The sequence below is a fragment of the Pelophylax lessonae genome, assembly GCF_965119305.1.
Source record: "Pelophylax lessonae genome assembly, chromosome: 5".
NCBI lineage: Eukaryota > Metazoa > Chordata > Amphibia > Anura > Ranidae > Pelophylax > Pelophylax lessonae.
This window is the reverse complement of record NC_138772.1, coordinates 393,747,638-393,767,593: the sequence shown is the minus strand read 5'-3', so window position 1 is coordinate 393,767,593 and position 19,956 is coordinate 393,747,638. Positions and strand designations below refer to the sequence as shown.

General features: G+C 42.3%; 2 protein-coding genes across 2 annotated transcripts in view; one reads left to right on the top strand and one right to left on the bottom strand.

Annotated features, from left to right (window-relative positions):
- The window catches only part of SMCHD1 (structural maintenance of chromosomes flexible hinge domain containing 1), a 1,054,086-nt gene that overhangs the window by 134,701 nt on the left and 899,429 nt on the right, over window positions 1-19,956 (top strand). The gene's annotated exons all lie outside the window — the stretch shown is intronic.
- METTL4 (methyltransferase 4, N6-adenosine) overlaps window positions 1-19,956 on the bottom strand; it is a 276,066-nt gene that overhangs the window by 163,482 nt on the left and 92,628 nt on the right. The window contains exons 6-7 of the mRNA XM_082259554.1: window positions 14,994-15,100; window positions 13,387-13,478 (exon numbers count right to left, since the gene is read on the bottom strand). Of these exons, the coding sequence (XP_082115680.1) occupies window positions 13,387-13,478; window positions 14,994-15,100 (199 nt within the window). The remainder of the gene's footprint in view (window positions 1-13,386; window positions 13,479-14,993; window positions 15,101-19,956) is intronic.

Sequence of the window (19,956 nt, the reverse complement as noted above, 5' to 3'; positions counted from 1 at the left end):
GGTTTCTAATTCTTAAGGGTAGCATATGTGGAAAAATGATCACTATTGTTTCTCTTTACGCCCCTAACGATGCTCAGGCATCCTTTTTAGATCCTTCTTTGAGGTGCTGGGCAGGTTCGAGTCCCCTCATATGGTCGTTGGGGGGGGACTTCAATCTAACGGCTCATCCCCTCTTGGATAGAAGCAGAGTTGTGCCTTCCTCCAAGGCCTTTCCTAAAAGCTTGACCGCGCCCTTAGTGACCTGCAATTGGTCGACGCCTGGAGGGCCCACAACGTTGGGTGTCGGGCATACACATATTACTCACATCCCCACAATATTTTCGCTAGATTGGACTATATTTACTGTACCCCTGTCCTTCTGGCCAATTCTAGAGACGCTCATATCTGGGTATGCCCCTGGTCAGATCATCAGATTGTCACGATGGAGGCAAGCGGCATTGGGATGGATAGATCTTCTTTTAACTGGAGGTTGAATTATTCCCTGCTTAATGACCCCACATTTGCCTCTCAAATATCATCCTCGTTGGAAGAATATTTCACAATTAACGAGGCCTTTGACACACCTGTCTCTACAGTCTGGACGGCCCACAAAGCTGTGATTAGAGGTAGATTAATCGCTCTTGCTTCTGCAAAAAATAAGGCCAGGTTAGCAGATATTAAATCTTTAACGAAAGAATTGGACCATTTGTATAACCTCCTAGGGGCCTCCACTTCCCCATCCCTGTTAGAACAGATCTCCACTAAAAGGAAATCCCTGGATGAGTCCCTTTCCAAAGATTCAGAGAAGGCCCTTAGATGGTCCAAAGCCAAATTTATCCTCAGTAGCAACACAACATCCACCATGTTTGCCAAAAAGCTTTCTCAAACTATTAGATCAACCAATGTTTATAAACTTAGGAGGCAAGATGGTAAGGTCGTCTCCCACCCCAAAGAGGTTCTTGGAATTTTCACACAATTCTACAAAAATCTTCTCTAACACCCCCCCCCCCCCCCCTCTACCATGCCCATCTCCAGCTTTAATACATGGATTGACTGTTTACAGCTTCCGTCGCTCTCTACGGAGCAAAGAGAGGCTATAGACGCCCCCTGCACTGAAGAGGAATTATTGGCCATCATTAAAAACCTCTACAGCCCCGGGCCCAGACGGGTTCTCTGCCCTATATTATAAAACATTTTCCTCCCTCCTGATTCCCAGACTAACCAAGCTTTTTAATGAAGTTCTTCTTGGAGGTGGTTTTCCCGAAGAAATGCTCCTTGCCAACATGTCCCTTATCCCCAAACCTGATAAAGACCACTCACTCCCCCAAAATTACAGACCCATATCCGTTATGAACAATGACCTTAAACTTTTCGGCCGTCTCCTTGCGAACAGACTGGCTGGCAGTATCCCCCATCTTATTAACCCAGACCAAACGGGCTTTATTCCCGGCAGGCAACTCACGGATAATATCCGCTTGGCCTCTAATATTATTCAGGATGCTAACTCCTCTAAGTCCCCAACGTGCCTTGTCAGCCTAGATATTCATAAGGCATTTGATAGTGTTAGTTGGTCTTACTTGGAATTGGTCTGGGGGCCGGATTCATCCATGGCTTCAAAGCCCTGTATGACTCTCCCCAGACGAGGGTTCTTTTACCCGGTTGTAATTCGGAATTTTTTCATCTCAAATCGGGGCACTAGACAGGGTGCCCCCTCTCTCCCCTGCTCTTTGCCCTAGCTATAGAGCCTTTAGCATGTTCCATCAGAAATAATGAAAAGATCAGTGGTTACTTTAAAGGTGGAAGGGAATATAAGCTCAGCCTATATGCAGATGATGTGTTGTTATTCTTGTCCAATCCTCATGTCTCCTTGCCTCAACTACTTATAGAACTAGAGATTTTCCACTCAATGTCTGGCTTAAGTGTAAATATACTCAAATGCTCTCTGATGCCCATTAATTTACCGAATTGGATGCAGGTCTCAATTAAAGACCGTTTTTCATTTTCCTGGTGTACAAAATCGTTTAAATACCTAGGGGTCTTTCTCACACCATACTACGATTCTCTTTATCTAGCAAATTTCCCTCCACTATTTAAAAGATTAAACACCCTGCTACGAACTTGGTCGACATATTTTATCTCCTTTGTAGGGAGATGCATTGCGGTAAAAATGATCATCCTGCCTAAATTACTTTTTTGCTTTAGAGCCCTCCCTATCAATATACCAAAATCTCATATAGCCTCTTTCCAGAGAGATAGCTCCAGGTTCGCCTGGAACGGGAAAAGGCCTAGATATAACAAACAGGTAGTTCATGCTCCTCACTATAAAGGGGGTCTAGGTTTTCCGGACCTATGGTCCTACTATCTATCAGCTAAACTCACCCAAATAGCACAATGGCATTCTAGGGAGGACGTTATACCGTGGCTAACTTTTGAAAAAGCTTCCATCACCTCCCTTTTTCTACAGGCTATCCTGTGGAACTCTGACAACCCCCAGACCCTCTCCCCTTTCTAATAAAATTGTCAATAATTGAATTATATTATGAAGGAAATATAGGTCCCTATGCGGCCTCCTGACGGTGGTTCCCCCTTTATCTACATTTTTAGGTGCCCTGGAGTCCCCTGCTTTCCCGTTGAGCCTGGAGGACCTTCACCCCTGAATTTCTAGAGGCCTGACCTCCCTTCTGTCACTATCAATAAGCAATTCTTTTTGTTCTTTTGATCAACTTATGAGACTTCATAATCTCCCTAAATCAGAAGAGTCCCATTATGAATCCATCAAAAAGTTCTTCCAATCTCAAGGCTCCTTATCACTGCATCCACCCTATACCACATTCAAATCTATTTGTTGATCCTCACCTAGAGATAGAGGCTTAATTTCAAGGTTATATAAGCACCTCATATGCTCCCCATTACCAGATAAATTGAAATACATGCTTAAATGGGAAAATGATTTGAATTGTTCGATTTCTATTTTGGAGTGGGATAACATGTTATCTAACATGCGTAAATGCACGCGTTCTTCTGCAAGTAGAGAATCACCATTTAAACTCATCACAAGGGGGTACCTGACTCCTCCTCTGATTCACTCTTTCTACAATTCAGTTTCCCCCCTTTGCTTCAGAGGTTGTGATCAGGAAGGCTCTCTCCTGCACCTCTTTTGGAGTTGCAATTACCTACAACCTATCTGGGATAGAGTCAAAAGGTTTTTGTCCAAACTGATGGGCTCTGAGGCTACCATTAATCCTAAAATATGTCTATTGTTTTCCCGGGTCCCCGGTGTCCCTGCTCCCATTTCCAGGCTGTTTCATACTCTTATGTCATCAATACATTAGATGATTGCCTTAAACTGTAGATCTAGCAGCCTGATATGGTCACAGGTACTATCCAGAATGGAGAGCGTGAAGCTTTCTGAAAGAATATTCCACTCATTACATAATACCATGCCTGCCTTCAGTGGGAAATTGGATCTCTAGGACCCTTCTGGCTGTTGAGTTCTTTTATATGGTCTTGACTCTGTCATGCATAACATTACCAGCCAAATGCTGCAATTTCTATACCCTGACGTTGATATGTCTATCTGACTTTCTTGGATCTGTGATTTTAATGCCTTAATGTTTATGTAATACTCTTATGTATGATATTATTTGTCATTGATCTTTTGCTTTGCATTGCATGAGCTTTGTCACTTTTTCTTGACTTGACTTTCTAATAAAAACTTTTGTAAACAAAAAAACGTATTTATCCAATGTCTGAACAACCCCCATAGTGGCAAATCTCTCATCTTTCATAAGATAAACATTTCATGCAATACTAAACAGCTCATGCAATACAACTATGTACATAAGTTGTTGTTACTACCTGCTATGTGTAAATAATGAGTGGTAGTGATGCAAATGAAGGCCCGACTTGAGTAAACAGGATAATGAACAGTGAGATTTGGAAAAAAAAAAAAAAAAAAGATAGATAGATAATTGGTAGTTATTATAGCTGAAGGTAACCTGTAAGATCTTTATACATAGATAAGTGATACAGTTAAAATGGAAATAAACTCTAGATTTAAACTTTCCTCCAATAAAATCTATATTAATAAATGTACATGGTGCTGTTCTTACATTCTCTCATGCACATATGACCCGCGATTTAAGGCACGCTCTGTGTGCCGTCAGTCCCTGCCTGCGCCGTGCCTTCATCATTCTCTCTGCGGCATTACACTGCAATCCTGCTTGAGTACATCCCTCTGCTTGACTTCCTGAAACACCCCATGTGACCTGATATGTCACAAAGGGGTGTAAACATCAGAGCTGATTGTGGGAGAAGCAGGAGAGACTGTGCATAATTTGCCAGCTGCAGTGTACTGTATTCCAAACATGCAAGCACACCAAAAGAGTAAACCGCTTTTATTCTGCTTATATTAGTACCTTGGTTAACAGTAAAGATGCAGAAATGTTTTTGGATCTTAACTGGAAGGGAAAGTAATAGTTTCTGCCACCATCCAGAGAGTATAGTTTTGTCGGTTCGTGGTGCCTCAAGTCAGGTATGGGATTTTAAGGGCAGGAGTAAAGCGAGTAAACAGTAGTTGTACAGTTTATAGATAAAATTTATTCACATGTATAATTATATACAGAAATTTGAGTGAATTAATGGGTAAAGTCCCATTGTGATGGTGAAGAGAAAGTAGTAGGTGTGTTTACACGTGAAAACGGTGACTTAAACAAGAAAGGTAGATGGTCCTGCTCTGCTGTTCCTCATATCAAAGAATGGGAAATGGTTGCAGAGAAGGGCCTGATCGGTATTCCGACATGTTTCGGCCTGTAGCGGCCTTTATCAAGGATGTTACCGATTCTAGGAAAAAGTACAATGGATTTGTCAGTGATAATAATATATAGTTGTTCAGATTAGATTATATATAAGATTGTAATGTAACATACATATTTTTTGTCCACTTTCTGGAGTATTGCTTTCCCAGATTTTCTCCGGGAGCTGCAGGAACAATGCTGTATTGGGTGAAAAAGGTGTGGTTTGGTTGTAATTTGAGCCACAAGTAAAAAACATGGAGGGTTGTTTGTAGTAAGTAATATAAAGTATAATAATAATTACTTCTTGGGCCACGTTTTCCTGGTCCAAATGGTTCAATGTGGCTATGATATACAGATTTCCACATTGATAGAGATCATCTGTGGTGTTTGCACATTGATGGAGATCATCTGTGGTGCGGGGTATATAAGGTGTAGTACATAGTAAAGGTAAAGGATGTGGCTTTAAGTAAAGTAAAACATCCTGGGTTGAAGTACAAAAATTAAAGGTTTTTGGAAATGTATAAAGAATTTAGACTTGGTTGGAAGATGTTTGCACATCTTTTCCAGGTCTATGCTTACGCTTAAAGCGAGTAAACAGTAGTTGTACAGTTTATAGATAAAATTTATTCACATGTATAATTATATACAGAAATTTGAGTGAATTAATGGGTAAAGTCCCATTGTGATGGTGAAGAGAAAGTAGTAGGTGTGTTTACACGTGAAGAAACCATACCAGAAGAAACATATTTAATTACGATTGATGTGGAATCTCTATACAATAACATACCCCATACCAAAGGAATACAAATAATCGAAAAAACACTTCGCTGTCACAATCAACGTGACTAAAACTTCAATCATTTCATCACAGACATGCTACAATACATACTCAATTATAATGTCTTCACATTTGGTGGCAACTACTATATCCAAACGTGTGGGGTTGCGATGGGAACCAGCTGCGCCCCCTCTTACGCCAATATCTACTTAGGCTCATGGGAGCAAGAATTCCTATCAAATGAAGAAAACACCATCTATACTGACAAGATTCTCATATGGCAAAGATATATTGACGACATATTGATTATATGGAACGGACCAGAACACATGATACTTGACTTACTAACTAAGATGAACCAAAACGAACATAACATGTTTTTTACAATGTCGTACAACAAATATCGTTTCTTGATACCCTAATATACAAAGACCCCACAGGAAAAATCTCCACCACTCTCTACAGAAAGGAGACAGCAGGCAATTCCATTCTCCATGCCTCAAGCTTTCACCCACAACCTCTCATTCATTCTATACCCTACAGCCAATACCTCAGAATCAAGAGAAATTGCAATGACCCAGCCAACTTCCAATTGGAAGCCGATGCACTCACCTCCCGATTTCTAGAAAGAGGTTATACCAAAACCTCACTACGCAAGGCATTTAATCAACAAAGACAGAGAAACGCTTCTCTTCAAAAACAAGCAACCCACCAAAACTGGAGCTGATACTCGCATTATCATCAGATTCACCAACGAACACCAGGAAATCAGAAATATCTTCACAAAGAATTGGCCCATCCTCATGGAAGAACCCAGCACCTCTAAGTTCCTACCACATCATCCACCTATTACTTTTAGGAAAGCAGGCTCCCTCCAACAACAACTAGTACGCAGTGAATTCCAGGAAGGATCTAAAAGAGACCCATGCAAAAACAAAGGCACTTTCCCATGCGGAGACTGCGCCCAATGCCCTGTCATCCGTCAAATAACTAATACTATTTTACCGAATGGAGACCCATTCCAACCAAAACACTTTTGCAACTGCAAAACCAGAGGAATAATATACATGATGACCTGCGAATGCGGGTCCTTCTATATAGGAAAGACCCGACAGGAATTTGGGAAAAGGGTCAATCAACACCTCCAGACCATGCACATTGGCAATTTCTATGTGCCACTAGGCAGACACGTGAGGGACGACCACAACTATAAAATGCCAAAAATTAACTTCATGGCCCTGGACAGGATCCATATCCCACTACGTGGCGGGGACTGGAACAAAACGTTGCTACAATTAGAAATGCGCTGGATTACACTGCTCAAGGCTACTACCCCACCAGGGCTAAATGAAGCTCAAAGTTATCGTCCATTCCTCCCAGGATTTTCTTCCGGCAAAAAAGACTAAACCCATCACCAACAGAACCCACTACTATTTGGATCAACCTCACATTTGGCCATCCAACCTCCAATACATCGCAAAACATGATGCGGGGATGCCTGACCATAATAAAACCCCCCCCACCCTGACCCGATCCAGACCGTCTCACATCCCCTCTCCTCCCACTATTATTTTGCTGCACTAAGACACTATTTATATACCATGCCTTGTTTATTTTTATTTTATTTTTTCTTTATATGTACTTAACTGGTGTTTACACTTCTGTACAGTGTACCACCTCAAATATATCACATATATTGTCATGATACTGTTCGTCCACTTCTTTTGCTCATTTCCAGAACTCCAGGAACTCCCGGCACGGAAAGCCCCGAATCCCCTTTTGGATCGGGGCATTTTTAAGCCGACTGGTTGGTCCTGTACCCTCCACTATCCCCCTTGGGGATTGCGGCTTTCATTCCGTGTCGGCGGCCGTAGGGGCACGTCCGCACGGCTACAAGGGATGCCGCATCTGCCGCACGCAGGCGCATCTCTCGTTACACCACGGACACCGCCCATAGGCGTCACACAGCGCATCACTGCGCATGTGCGACAGCCTTTAAAAGGCCGGGGAACACCTCCAAGTCCTCAGTCTCTCCCGGATCGCAGGAGGACAGGACCTGGAGGCAACATGCTGTGATACTACACCGATACTCTTCTACCAAGCGTAAGCATAGACCTGGAAAAGATGTGCAAACATCTTCCAACCAAGTCTAAATTCTTTATACATTTCCAAAAACCTTTAATTTTTGTACTTCAACCCAGGATGTTTTACTTTACTTAAAGTCACATCCTTTACCTTTACTATGTACTACACCTTATATACCCCGCACCACAGATGATCTCCATCAATGTGCAAACACCACAGATGATCTCTATCAATGTGGAAATCTGTATATCATAGCCACATTGAACCATTTGGACCAGGAAAACGTGGCCCAAGAAGTAATTATTATTATACTTTATATTACTTACTACAAACAACCCTCCATGTTTTTTACTTGTGGCTCAAATTACAACCAAACCACACCTTTTTCACCCAATACAGCATTGTTCCTGCAGCTCCCGGAGAAAATCTGGGAAAGCAATACTCCAGAAAGTGGACAAAAAATATGTATGTTACATTAAAATCTTATATATAATCTAATCTGAACAACTATATATTATTATCACTGACAAATCCATTGTACTTATTCCTAGAATCGGTAACATCCTTGATAAAGGCCGCTACAGGCCGAAACATGTCAGAATACCGATCAGGCCCCTCTCTGCAACCATTTCCCATTCTTTGATATGAGGAACAGCAGAGCAGGACCATCTACCTTTCTTGTTTAAGTCACCGTTTTCACGTGTAAACACACCTACTACTTTCTCTTCACCATCACAATGGGACTTTACCCATTAATTCACTAAAATTTCTGTATATAATTATACATGTGAATAAATTTTATCTATAAACTGTACAACTACTGTTTACTCGCTTTACTCCTGCCCTTAAAATCCCATACCTGACTTGAGGCACCACGAACCGACAAAACAGTAAAGATGCAATTCATTCATATGCCGGAGTTTGTTGCTATGGTGCTTTCGAAATGAAATGGGGCTTGGCTAATAATGAATGGGCATGTGTAAGAATTCGGCCATTACTGAGAGAAAGTATACTACAGTATAGATGCAGAAGACAGCAGAAAACATGGTGCCGACTTCAGACAGGAAGCAGGGAAAGAAAAGTCAGCTGAAAAAATGTAAAAAGCTAAAGGGGATACATAATAAGGTGGAATGATGTAAAAAACATTCTTTATTTGCTAAAATGTTTTTATGATTTTAGTGTCAACAGTGTGTTCTAATTGTTTTCCAGAAGGGTTCCATGCAGCTAATCTCTGCCACCGATTGTGTGAGGCCCAGTTCACACCTAAGTGTTTTTCTGCTTGAAGCTTGTGGCTCAAATACGCTCAAGAAACAAAATTGTATTCATTTTATGGCCCCTGTTCACATCTGAGTGTTTTGTCGCATGTAGCAAAGCACTTGTCGCTCAAAAAAGTACATTAGCTTCTTTTAGTCAGATTGGCCCCATAGACTTCAATGGGAACGGCTGAAAAACACTCAACATGAGCATTGTAGAAGCGTTTTGCTGCATGTTTTCTGGCAAAACAGCAGCTTTCCCCCCCTAATCTCCACCCCCTAGTGCATTCTTTTGGCTAAAAAAAAAAAAAAAAAAACACCCTAAGCCTGAATACACAGGTGAAATGCTTGCAATACGCATCTAAATGCTCAGAATACGCTTGCAAAACTGTCAAATAAAACACCTGAAAATTGCTCTGCTCAGGTGTGAACGGGGCCTGATAGTCTCTTTGTGTGTATATGTACTGATCATTGTTCTTAGATAAGAACTTTAAAACATAACAAAGGCATTATGAGGAAATGCAACACTTAAGAAAGCAATGCATTTTATTTTCCGTCAAACTAAATGCAAAATGACATAGTATGTACCTGCTCCAGCAAAGGAGACAGCTTAGTCTCCAGTTAGTCATTTACCCAGTGATTCACAACCTTATTGAGGCTGACACAGTGAACAATGTTAAAGCATTGCAATAAATCAAAACACAAACACAAAGAATAGAGTACTATACTGTACATGTAAAGATTTCCTTCAATCTGGATTAGACTTCCAACTTAAAAGGGACTTCCCAGTATTTGATCCTTTGACTTTGCATTCTCCCACAGGACTGGTGACTCTCCCAAACCTTTATTAAGCTTGCTGATTAACCAAAGCATCATGAAATCCTCCCCGCAGTTAAATTTGATCAAGGGCTCCTAATGGTATCAGTGTTCTTCTACTGTTTAGGCCAGAACTGCTCAGTGAAATGAGCTGAATGGAAGTAAAGAAACCTCATAGGATTTTGTTTATAAATCACTTTGATATTTGATTTGATATAAACTAGCTTCCCGGTTAATAATTAAACACTACTGATTATAAAGTGAAATAATACTCTTTAAATCAGAGACTAGCAATGTGTGTCTACCCGGTTATCCTAAAATTACAATCTAAGAATGCCCTACCAGTTTTTGCTTGTATATCCTAACAGATTCATAAGCTTCTACACATATACTATATTGCCAAAAGTATTGCGACGTCTGCCTTTACACGCACATGAACTTTAATGGCATCTTAGTCTTAGTCCGTATGGTTCAATATTGAGTTGGCCCACCCTTTGCAGCTATAACTCTATGCAGGTCAGTCAAGTTCCTCCACCCCAAACTCGCTCATCCATGTCTTTATGGACCTTGCTTTGTGCACTGGTCCAAATCATTGGGTGAAGGGGGTATTATGGGGTTGTTATTAAGGGGTTGGGCTTGGCCCCTTACTTCCAGTGAAGGGAACTCTTTGTGGGAACAGTTTGGGGATGGCCCCTTCCTGTTCCAACATGACTGTGCACCAGAGCACATACAAGGTCCTTAAAGACATGGATGAGCGAGTATGGGGTGGTGGAACTTGACTGGCTAGCACATATTCCTGATCTCAACTCGATAGAATACCTTTAGGATGAATTACAGTGGAAACTGTGAGCCAGGCCTTCTCATCCAACATCAGTGCCTGACCTTACAAATGCCCTTCTGGAAGAATGGTCAAACATTCCCAGACACACTGCTAAACCTTGTGGACAGCCTTCTCAGAAGAGTTTAAGCTGTTATAGCTGCAAAGGGTGGGCCAACTCATTATTGAACCCTACAGACTAAGACTGGGATGCCATTAAAGTTCATGTGCGTCTAAAGGCAGGAGTTCCAATACTTTTGGTAATCTATTGTATATGAACAGAAAAGTTGTCTTGGCATATGTATAATCAGCTTATATGTCTACAAGAACAGATCTGCTCACATACTTTAGCACATTTTTTTAAATGTCCCTAGCATAATTCTCAGTTCTGTTTTCACCCACCTACAATAGTTACATAGTAGTTAAGGATGAATAAAGACAACAGTCCATCCAGTTCAACCTGTGTAGATGTGTCTGGCCGTAATCATTTCCCATACCCCTGAATGTTTTGACCCTTGAGATGTACGTCCAAGAGTCTTTTAAACGTAGTCATACTCCCCGCAGTAACTACCATTTGTGGTAGAGAATTCTACAGTCTTGTAGCTCTTACTGTAAAGAACCCCCTGCGTAGCCTAGGTTAAAACGCTTCTCCTCTAATCGCATTGTATGGCCTTGTGTCCTCATGTATTCCTTGCGATTGAATAATTTTTTTTCTATGTCGAGATCCCCGTTGAGGTATTTGTGAAATCGCTATCATGTCCCCTCTCAGGCGTCTCTTCTCTAGGGGAGAATAAATCAAGCGCTTGTAGGCGCTCTTCATAATTAAGGTCCTCCAATCCCCCAATTCATTTTGTTGCCCTTCCTTGGACTCTCTCCAGCTTCAACACATCCCTTCTGAGGACTGGCGACCAGAACTGGACAGAATATTCCAGATGCGGTTGGACCAGAGTTTTATAAAGTGGTAAAATTATAGTTTTATCTCTGGAATACATCCCCTTCCTTATGCATGCTAATATTCTGCCGGCTTTGGCAGCTGCAGCTTGACATTGCATGCTATTGCTAAGCTGATCTTCTACCAAGACTCCCAGATCTTTCGCCATTTTTGATTAGCCCAGAGGTTCCCCCCCTAGAGTGTATTTTGCTTTAATGTTTTTAGTCCCCAAATACAATACCTTACACTTCTCCATATTAAACCTCATTTGCCATGTACTTGCCCACTCTGTTATTTTGTTCAGGTCATTCTGTAAGATTTCTGCCTCACGATGTGAAGTTATTGCCCTGCCCAATTTTGTGTCGTCTGCAAAAACTGAGATTGAGATAATGATCCCATCCTCAATGCTATTTATGAATAAATTGAACAAAATTGATCCCAGGACTGAGCCTTGGTGGACCCCACTTACCACCCCAGACCAGTCTGAGTATGCGTTATTAATTACCACCCTTTGGACACGCCCCTTTAACCAGTTCCGTATCCAAGAGCAAACCTTGTGGTTGATGCCTGCAGACCTTATTTTATAAATTAAGCATTTGTGGGGAACTGTATCAAACGCCTTAGCAAAATCCAGGTACACCACATCCACTAGTCTCCCCCTATCTAGTTCACAGCTCCCCTCCACATAGAATGTTAACAGATTGGATTGACAAGTGCGCCCTTTTGTAAACCCGTGCTGATTACTGCTGATGATGTTGTTGTCTTTAGCAAACTCTTGGATATAGTCCCTTATCATCCCTTCCAAAAGTTTACATACTATTGACGTCAGGCTTACCGGCCTATAATTTCCCAGAATATGCCTCTGCCCTTTTTTGAATATCGGTATCACGTTAGCTTTCTTTCAATCCCCAGGTACAGTTCCTGTCAAAATACTGTCAGCAAAGATCAGGAACAGTGGTCTAGATATATTACTGAGTTCTTTGAGTACTCTCGAATGTATGCCATCCGGGCCTGGTGATTTACTCCCGGTTCTGTTCTCACGCACTTGCTAGAATTCCAAATTCTGTTCTTCCCCATCTACTATAGTTTCCAAATCTGTTCTCACCCATCTCTTAAAGTTCCTAGTTCTGTTCTCAACCACCTTCTATAGTTTTCATTTCTGTTCTCACCTGCCTGCTAAGATTTCCAATTCTGTTTCCACCCACCTCCTATACAGTATTTCCAAATTTGAATCACATGCAACTATAATAATTACAATATCTTTTCTTCCCCACCAACTATAGTTCCTAGATCTGTTTTCACCGATCTAATAAAGGTCCAGTTCTGTTCTCCCACATGTTATAGTTCACAGTTCTTTTCTCCCCACCTACTATAGTTCCAAAATTGTTTTCTCACCTACATAGTACAGTTTCCAATTTCATTCTCACTTACTTTCTATAGTTCCCAGTTCTGTTCTCAGCGACCTAATATAGTTCAAATTCTGTTCTCGCCCACCTGACATTACAATGCAGTGGCTGGTGTGCATTGCGGTGCCAGCAGTGCACCTAATCTCAGCACATCACACTGCTCACTTTTTCTTTTCTCAACAAGACAAGGCAGGCAGTTTGCCTTGTCTTGTGGTGGGGGCACATTGGGACTGCACTGGAATAGCTGCCCTGTGCAGTCCCACCGCACCTGGTGGGAATCTACCCTGAAATCTCATTCCTCCATCTGAAACTGGGATATTTTCCTCTTGTAAATTTATGAAATAAATCAAATCTTCAACAAGGAATTGCATACAACTAGGAACTCAAGCATTGACTTTACAACATCAAAGAACCTGAGAGATGTAAGAAACAGTTAGGTGGTTTATTCCAGTCATTATTGGCTTTGGGAAGCCCGACACCTGCATAGCACAATTCTTTTACATAAAAAACAAAAGGGGAACATACCAGAGAGGGGAGGCTTGTGAGAATGAAGATTGCAAGGAACACTGACAATAATCTTGTGCTGTGGAATAGGAGACGTGGTAAAATCTGGTTCCCTAGAAGGAGAAGTGCAAATTTTATAAGTATACAAAACATAAGAAATACTGTTGACCATATTGTAGTTTAAAAGAGGTAACCATACTTACCTAGGTGGATGCAACATCAGTCTGATGCTGCATCTGTCCCCTGATGCCTCTACACTGAGAACTGAGCGATCGAACACTGCTGATCAGAGCAGACGGACTGTCAGTCAGCAGCTCTCTGCTCTGCCCCCTCCTCGCTCATTGGAGCGCTGGGCTGTGGAGGGGCGAGGAGCGGCTGTCTCAGGCTCTCAGCGGCTGGCTAGGAGGCTGAGCCGGGTGTCAGTCCAGGCCCCTGGCGGATTCTGACTCCGTGTTAGCGATAACGTGGTGCCTGGACCGGCTTCTGTGACGTCAGCAGAGAGCAGATTTCAGACCGCTCTCTGCTGAAAACGGGTCACAGGAGTGCAGATGTACAGCCAAACGAGTAAAAATAAAGTAGAGTAAAGAAAATTAGAGTAGAGAAAAGTAGAGTAAAGTAAATTTTAACCTCTCATAAACAATAGGCTTTTTTTTTTTTATTTACTGTTTTTCACCTTTTTTTAATCCTCTTTGCATAATAGCACTGCTGATCTCATGAAGGCTCTTTACAGCCACACTGCCCACATGCATGCACTCCTTTTCTTGGAGGGGTTTCCTGATTGTGACAACAGTGGACCATGCCTGTGGGTAGTGTGTTACAACTGCCACTTGAAGACTCTATTAGAAGCCCTTGTGACCGGGTGACAATGCAGAAGAAAAAGAGGGGGACAGGGACAGAGTTTTGTTGACCTATACCAGGAAGTACCTGAACAAGGACCTTCATGGCAGGAACAGCAAGTATTACTTTAATGAAAGCGAAAATAACTTTAATGTTGAAAAAATTCATTATTACGATTTAAAGGATTTAAAAGGATAAGTTCACCTTTCGTTACGATGTAACATGTAACATGATTCAAACGGACCATAACCCCAGGTTGTGACAACTAGCGGGGGATCCTCTCCCCCCTGCTACCTGTCACAATTTAAAAAAAAACTATGGCCGTGCAGAGGTCCACCTGTCTCGCCGCATCACTCATTTAAAGTCCTCTGTGAATGGAAAACTACACGTCCCGATAGCCTTTGCGGCTGTTGGCTTGTAGTTCTCAATGATCTACAATGGCGCTGTGGAGTGCTGTAGTAGTTCATTGAGTCTTCCTGTCAGATTGTATCTGCTTGCCCATACAATGTACCGGCACACAAATACACTGACAGGTCTGCAGGAGACCTGTATGACACCAGCGCTGGTGCAATGCTATAGAGGCTCCAGAAACAAACAAAAAAATAATAAATGCACATTTTTTTTAAAACTGCAAAAAAAAAAAAAGTTAATTTATTATTTTTTGCTAAAAGGTGAATTTATCCTTTAAATTACACATAAACATGTTTACAAGCTTTTAGTGTAAGTGTTTACATGTACTGCAATTAGCTACAGCCTAATATTGTGGATACGTTTAGATTATCGATTTTTACCTTGCAGTAGAATCCATATCATCTATTAGGCATCCAAGTACCAGAATTTCATATGGTTTTTTATGGGCAGACTCCATAGGAAACACAAATTCTCCAGACTGGGTTATCTGACAAGAAACATCAATGAAATGGTTTAATGAAAAAGACTAAATGCAGACAGAAAACTCATGCATCATCTCATGACTCCAAATGAAGACTGATACATGTAATTAAAAAAAAAAGCATTGACAAGATTTCTTATACACTCATAATTTATGTCAGACACATTTTTTTTTCACTCAGGGCTGGAAATAGCTGTAATTTGCTTCATTAGTTAGCATTTATGAAAAAGTCATTGACAATAAAAATTATCATAAAGAAAATGTTTGTGTGTACATATGAAATGACAAATAACTTCTCACCAATGCACAGATACTGAGGGTTAAAATGTGACAACTAGAACAAATTAAAGTAACACTGCTGCCCTCAGCAACCAGCTTTTATTTTCCAATGTGTCCTAGAAATCAAATATTGATTATGTTTCTTTTATTATACCAGGCAGTAACCTCAACCATTCAAGGTCTCATCCAACTGTGAAGTGCGCGAGAGTTAGGGTACCCAAAGATCCGAACTTGCAGTCATGTATACAAATGAATCGGTCAATCATCCCAGGTCTATAAATTGTCCCCAAACAGCCACCCATCCTCTGTCAAGGTGAACAGTCTACAAGGCAGATTTTGGAATGCTCCCCAAATGGAACTGTCCCAACACAAATTAGCTAATACTAGATCCTGCTCCCAGCTTTGCAACCTCTCCTCTCCATTTGAGCTACCTTAAAGTTTGGCAAAGCTTTGAAGTTTTTAAAACTTGAGTACAGTGGGATCAGACCTGAACTCCAATAAATTAAGGAAAAAAGGGATGGGCCAGGGAATGTAAGGCAAATGGCTAGATCGAGGGTGCTCAATCTGTGACCCTCGCTGCCCTCTGAGGTGGCCCTTGACCGCAAACCAGGGAAGCCCATGCCTGGGGTTGGCAACCCATCAATTGTGATCTGGGCTTGCCGACCCACCATCTGAGTGCATCAAGCTTGCACCGGCAGCAGAAGAAACAGGCAGTCACGCAGGGAGCAGCAGCCGCATAAGCTGATGCTTCCTTTGTAGCACTGGCTCCTGTCAGGGGGGGTGATACCGAATGCACCTGGGACCTTTCTAGCACCCTGGAGATAGAGGAAGATGCCAGCAGAAGATGGAAGAGGAAAAGAAGGTGAGTGTATTAAACATCACATACACTGCACTTTTGCAGTTGGCATATTAGCATCTATAAAAGGGTAACAATTTTAAGGCTTCTTTCACACTGCTCCGCTGGTGCAGTGCACCGGTGGCTTTCCTGCTGGTTTGCTGCACTGAGCCATAGACTTCTATTATATCCTGCGGGATTGGTGCACTTTCTAAAATGAATAAAGGAGTTTTGATGGGCTTTGAGAAATTGCACCACACCCGCAGGATGTAATAGAAGTCTATGGCTCAGTGCAGCTAACCAACAGGAAAGCCATTGCGCTGCACCGGAAGTGCGGGTAAACCACAGTGCATCAGTGTGAAAGCAGCCTTATAGGGGGCTCAGGACAGTAAAGGCTCTTTACATTTTCAGTTTGGGGGCAGTAAAACCCCATACATGAGATGTGTTTTTACCATACACCCCAAACAGTGGTGTAGCGTCAGGGGTCGCTATGGTGACTCCGTCCCATGCTCCAGGGAGCCGTGCAACCTCCCTGTTACATTCTGTTTTACACTTGGACAGTTACACTTTACATGGGGACACAGTCAGCATTTAAAACCTGACAGTAGTTCCAAGCCTTCCCGACTCTACCCAGAGTAAAAAACAAATAAATAAATAATATGTTTTAATGTAAACTTTAACAAACAAATACTATGTTAGGCCCTGTTCACATCTGAGGCTGCATTCACATGTCAGCTTATAATCGCGGGCAGAACCGCCGCGGTTCCGCCCGCGATTCGGAGATTTATTGCAAATCGCGGGACGCCTAGCGTTGCCCGTTGATTTGCAATAGCCCCCCAAACGCCGAGCGATGTTGCCGCGATTTACGCCCGCCGAATCGCGGCAACATCGCGCAAACAAAATCGCGGGACGCAATACGCTCCAAAGAAGCTCTTGTACTTTTTTGGAGCGTATTGCGTCCCGCGATTTTGTTTGCGCGATGTTGCCGCGATTCGGCGGGCGTAAATCGCGGCAACATCGCTCGGCGTTTGGGGGGCTATTGCAAATCAAAGGGCAACGCTAGGCGTCCCGCGATTTGCAATAAATCTCCGAATCGTGGGCGGAACCGCGGCGGTTCTGCCCGCGATTATAAGCTGACATGTGAATGCAGCCTGAGCGTATTTCAGCTCGTAAAATGCTCATCTCTGAAGTGTCAAAACGCCCAACAAGCACCTTTCAAAGACCTCTGTTCACATTTTGTCACCTGAAGCAAAATGCCTGAAGCTCAAAAAAGTACATGAGCTTCTTTTTTGGCAGATTACAAGCGTTTTTGTTAGATGTCAATGCCTGCCTCCAAACACCTGCAAAAAATGCTTGAAAAAAAGCCAGAAAAACGCCTGAAAAAGCCCATAAAAACACATGAAAAAAGCCCCCAAAAAAATGCCTGAAAACTATACGCTCAGGTGTGAATGGAGCCTTTCCCACCAAAAGGTTTAGAAAGCAATATGCACTCTTGCAATCTATCCACCATTCCTTGTAGCTGCATAGCAGGACATCAAATTTAAAAGCTTGTAGTTCAGAGACCCTCTGTCTCCTAACTATTCCGCTGCAATATTACCAAACATTGCCACACCAATAATGACAACCTAAGCAGCTGTCTCTTCTGAATTTCAGCTCACAACGAAGAGAAATCCTCAAATCAAGAGTTGGTTTGCAGCAAATCACTATAAAGATATATTTCTAGTAATTATAACAACTAAAACAACATTTTCATTAAAGTCACATGAGAAACTTTATAAAGCAGTGAATGTTACATTGACCAGTAATTTACTGCAGCTGAATTGTCCTGGAGAATGATTTCTAAAATACGATTCACCTGCAGTGAATGTTTGGTGAATGTCACATTTGCAGATTTATACATATGTCTCATCATAATAAGTGACTTTTATTTAGTACAGCACACAAAGCTTTACATTGGTAAATCCTTACTGAACAGTTGGAACAATCTAAATCCGTCATTTTCAACCAGGGTTCCTCCAGAAGTGTTCAGGGGTTCCTTGAGCCATGGCTGATTGACCTCCCATTTGACAGTGCCTGCAAAGTTTTAGGGCCGACCAATGCCACTTGTCACAAGACCAAAGATCTTTTTATCTACCTGTAAGAATGGCATTCTGACCAAAATGTTATTCTTCCCACCAACCAATATGAGGCATTTTTCCCATTGGTCTGCAAAGAATTGGTTTTTGCAGGGGTTCCCCAAGTCCTGAAAACTATTTTAAGGGTCCCTCGAAGGTAAAATGGTTTAGGAAAGCTGATTTGAATGCATCATGAAAAAAGTATGGGAAAACTAGAATAGGGTCAGCTTAAGGGTACTTGCACATGGTACTGATGTTTGAACATCAGTATTCCTGGCAAAAATTTCTTGTGTTTTTTTTGTGCGCATACTTGCACAAGTATTTGTGTGCACGCATGTAGACCAATAAGATCCGGTCCGACCGCATCTGGAGTATTCTGTCCAGTTCTGGTCGCCAGTCCTCAGGAGGGATGTGTTGGAGCTGGAGAGAGTCCAGAGAAGGGCAACTAAACTGATTAGGGGGTTGGAGGACCTTAACTATGAAGAGCCCCTGCAATCGCTCGATTTATTCTCCCTGGAGAAGAGACGTCTGAGGGGGGACATGATAGCAATTTATAAATATCTTAATGGAGATCTCAGCTTAGAAAAAAAACTGTTCATTCGAAGGAATTGCATGAGGACTCGAGGACATACAATGCGATTAGAGGAGAAGCGTTTTAACCTCAGGCAACGAGGAGGGTTCTTTACTGTTAGAGCTACAAGATTGTGGAATTCTCAACCACAAGAGGTGGTTTCTGCGGGTAGTATGGTGGCTTTCAAAAGACTGTTAGACTTACATCTCAAGGATCAGGACATTAAAGCGGAGTTCCACCCATTTTTAATAGGTTGGAATACATAGCTGTATGTAATCCCCTTTAAAACGGCTTTTACCAATGGAAACTTTTTTTTTTTTTTTTGCTAGTAAATACCTTCATTTCTGCTTTATTCCTCCTCTCCTCACTTCCTTGTCCGATCGGCGATGACGTCATTCGGCGATTCGCAGTGTCTGCTGGGATGTATTCTATTCCAGAAATCTCGCAGTAGCTGAGCTGTAGTGAGCCGTGCCTGCCCCACCTCCGCCCCGCCTCCTCTCATTGGTTGTATTGTATGAATGTATTAAGGCTGTTCTCTGCCCCGCCTCCGCCCCGCCTCCTCTCATTGGTTGTATTGTATGAATGTATTAAGGCCGATCTCTGCCCCGCCTCCGCCCCGCCTCCTCTGCCCGCCTCCTCTCATTGAGTTGTATTCATACAATACAACTCAAAGAGAGGAGGCGGGGCGGAGGCGGGGCAGAGAACGGCCTTAATACATTCATACAACCAATGAGAGGAGGCGGGCGGAGGCGGGGCAGAGAACAGCCTTAATACATTCATACAATACAACCAATGAGAGGAGGCGGGGCAGAGGCGGGGCAGAGAACGGCCTTAATACATTCATACAATACAACTTAATGAGAGGAGGCGGGGCGAAGGCAGGGCAGGCACGGCTCACTACAGCTCAGCTACTGCGAGATTTCTGGAATAGAATACATCCCAGCAGACACTGCGAATCGCCGAATGACGTCATCGCCGATCAGACCCGGAAGTGAGGAGAGGAGGAATAAAGCCGAAATTAAGGTATTTACTAGCAAAAAAAAAAAGTTTCCATTGGTAAAAG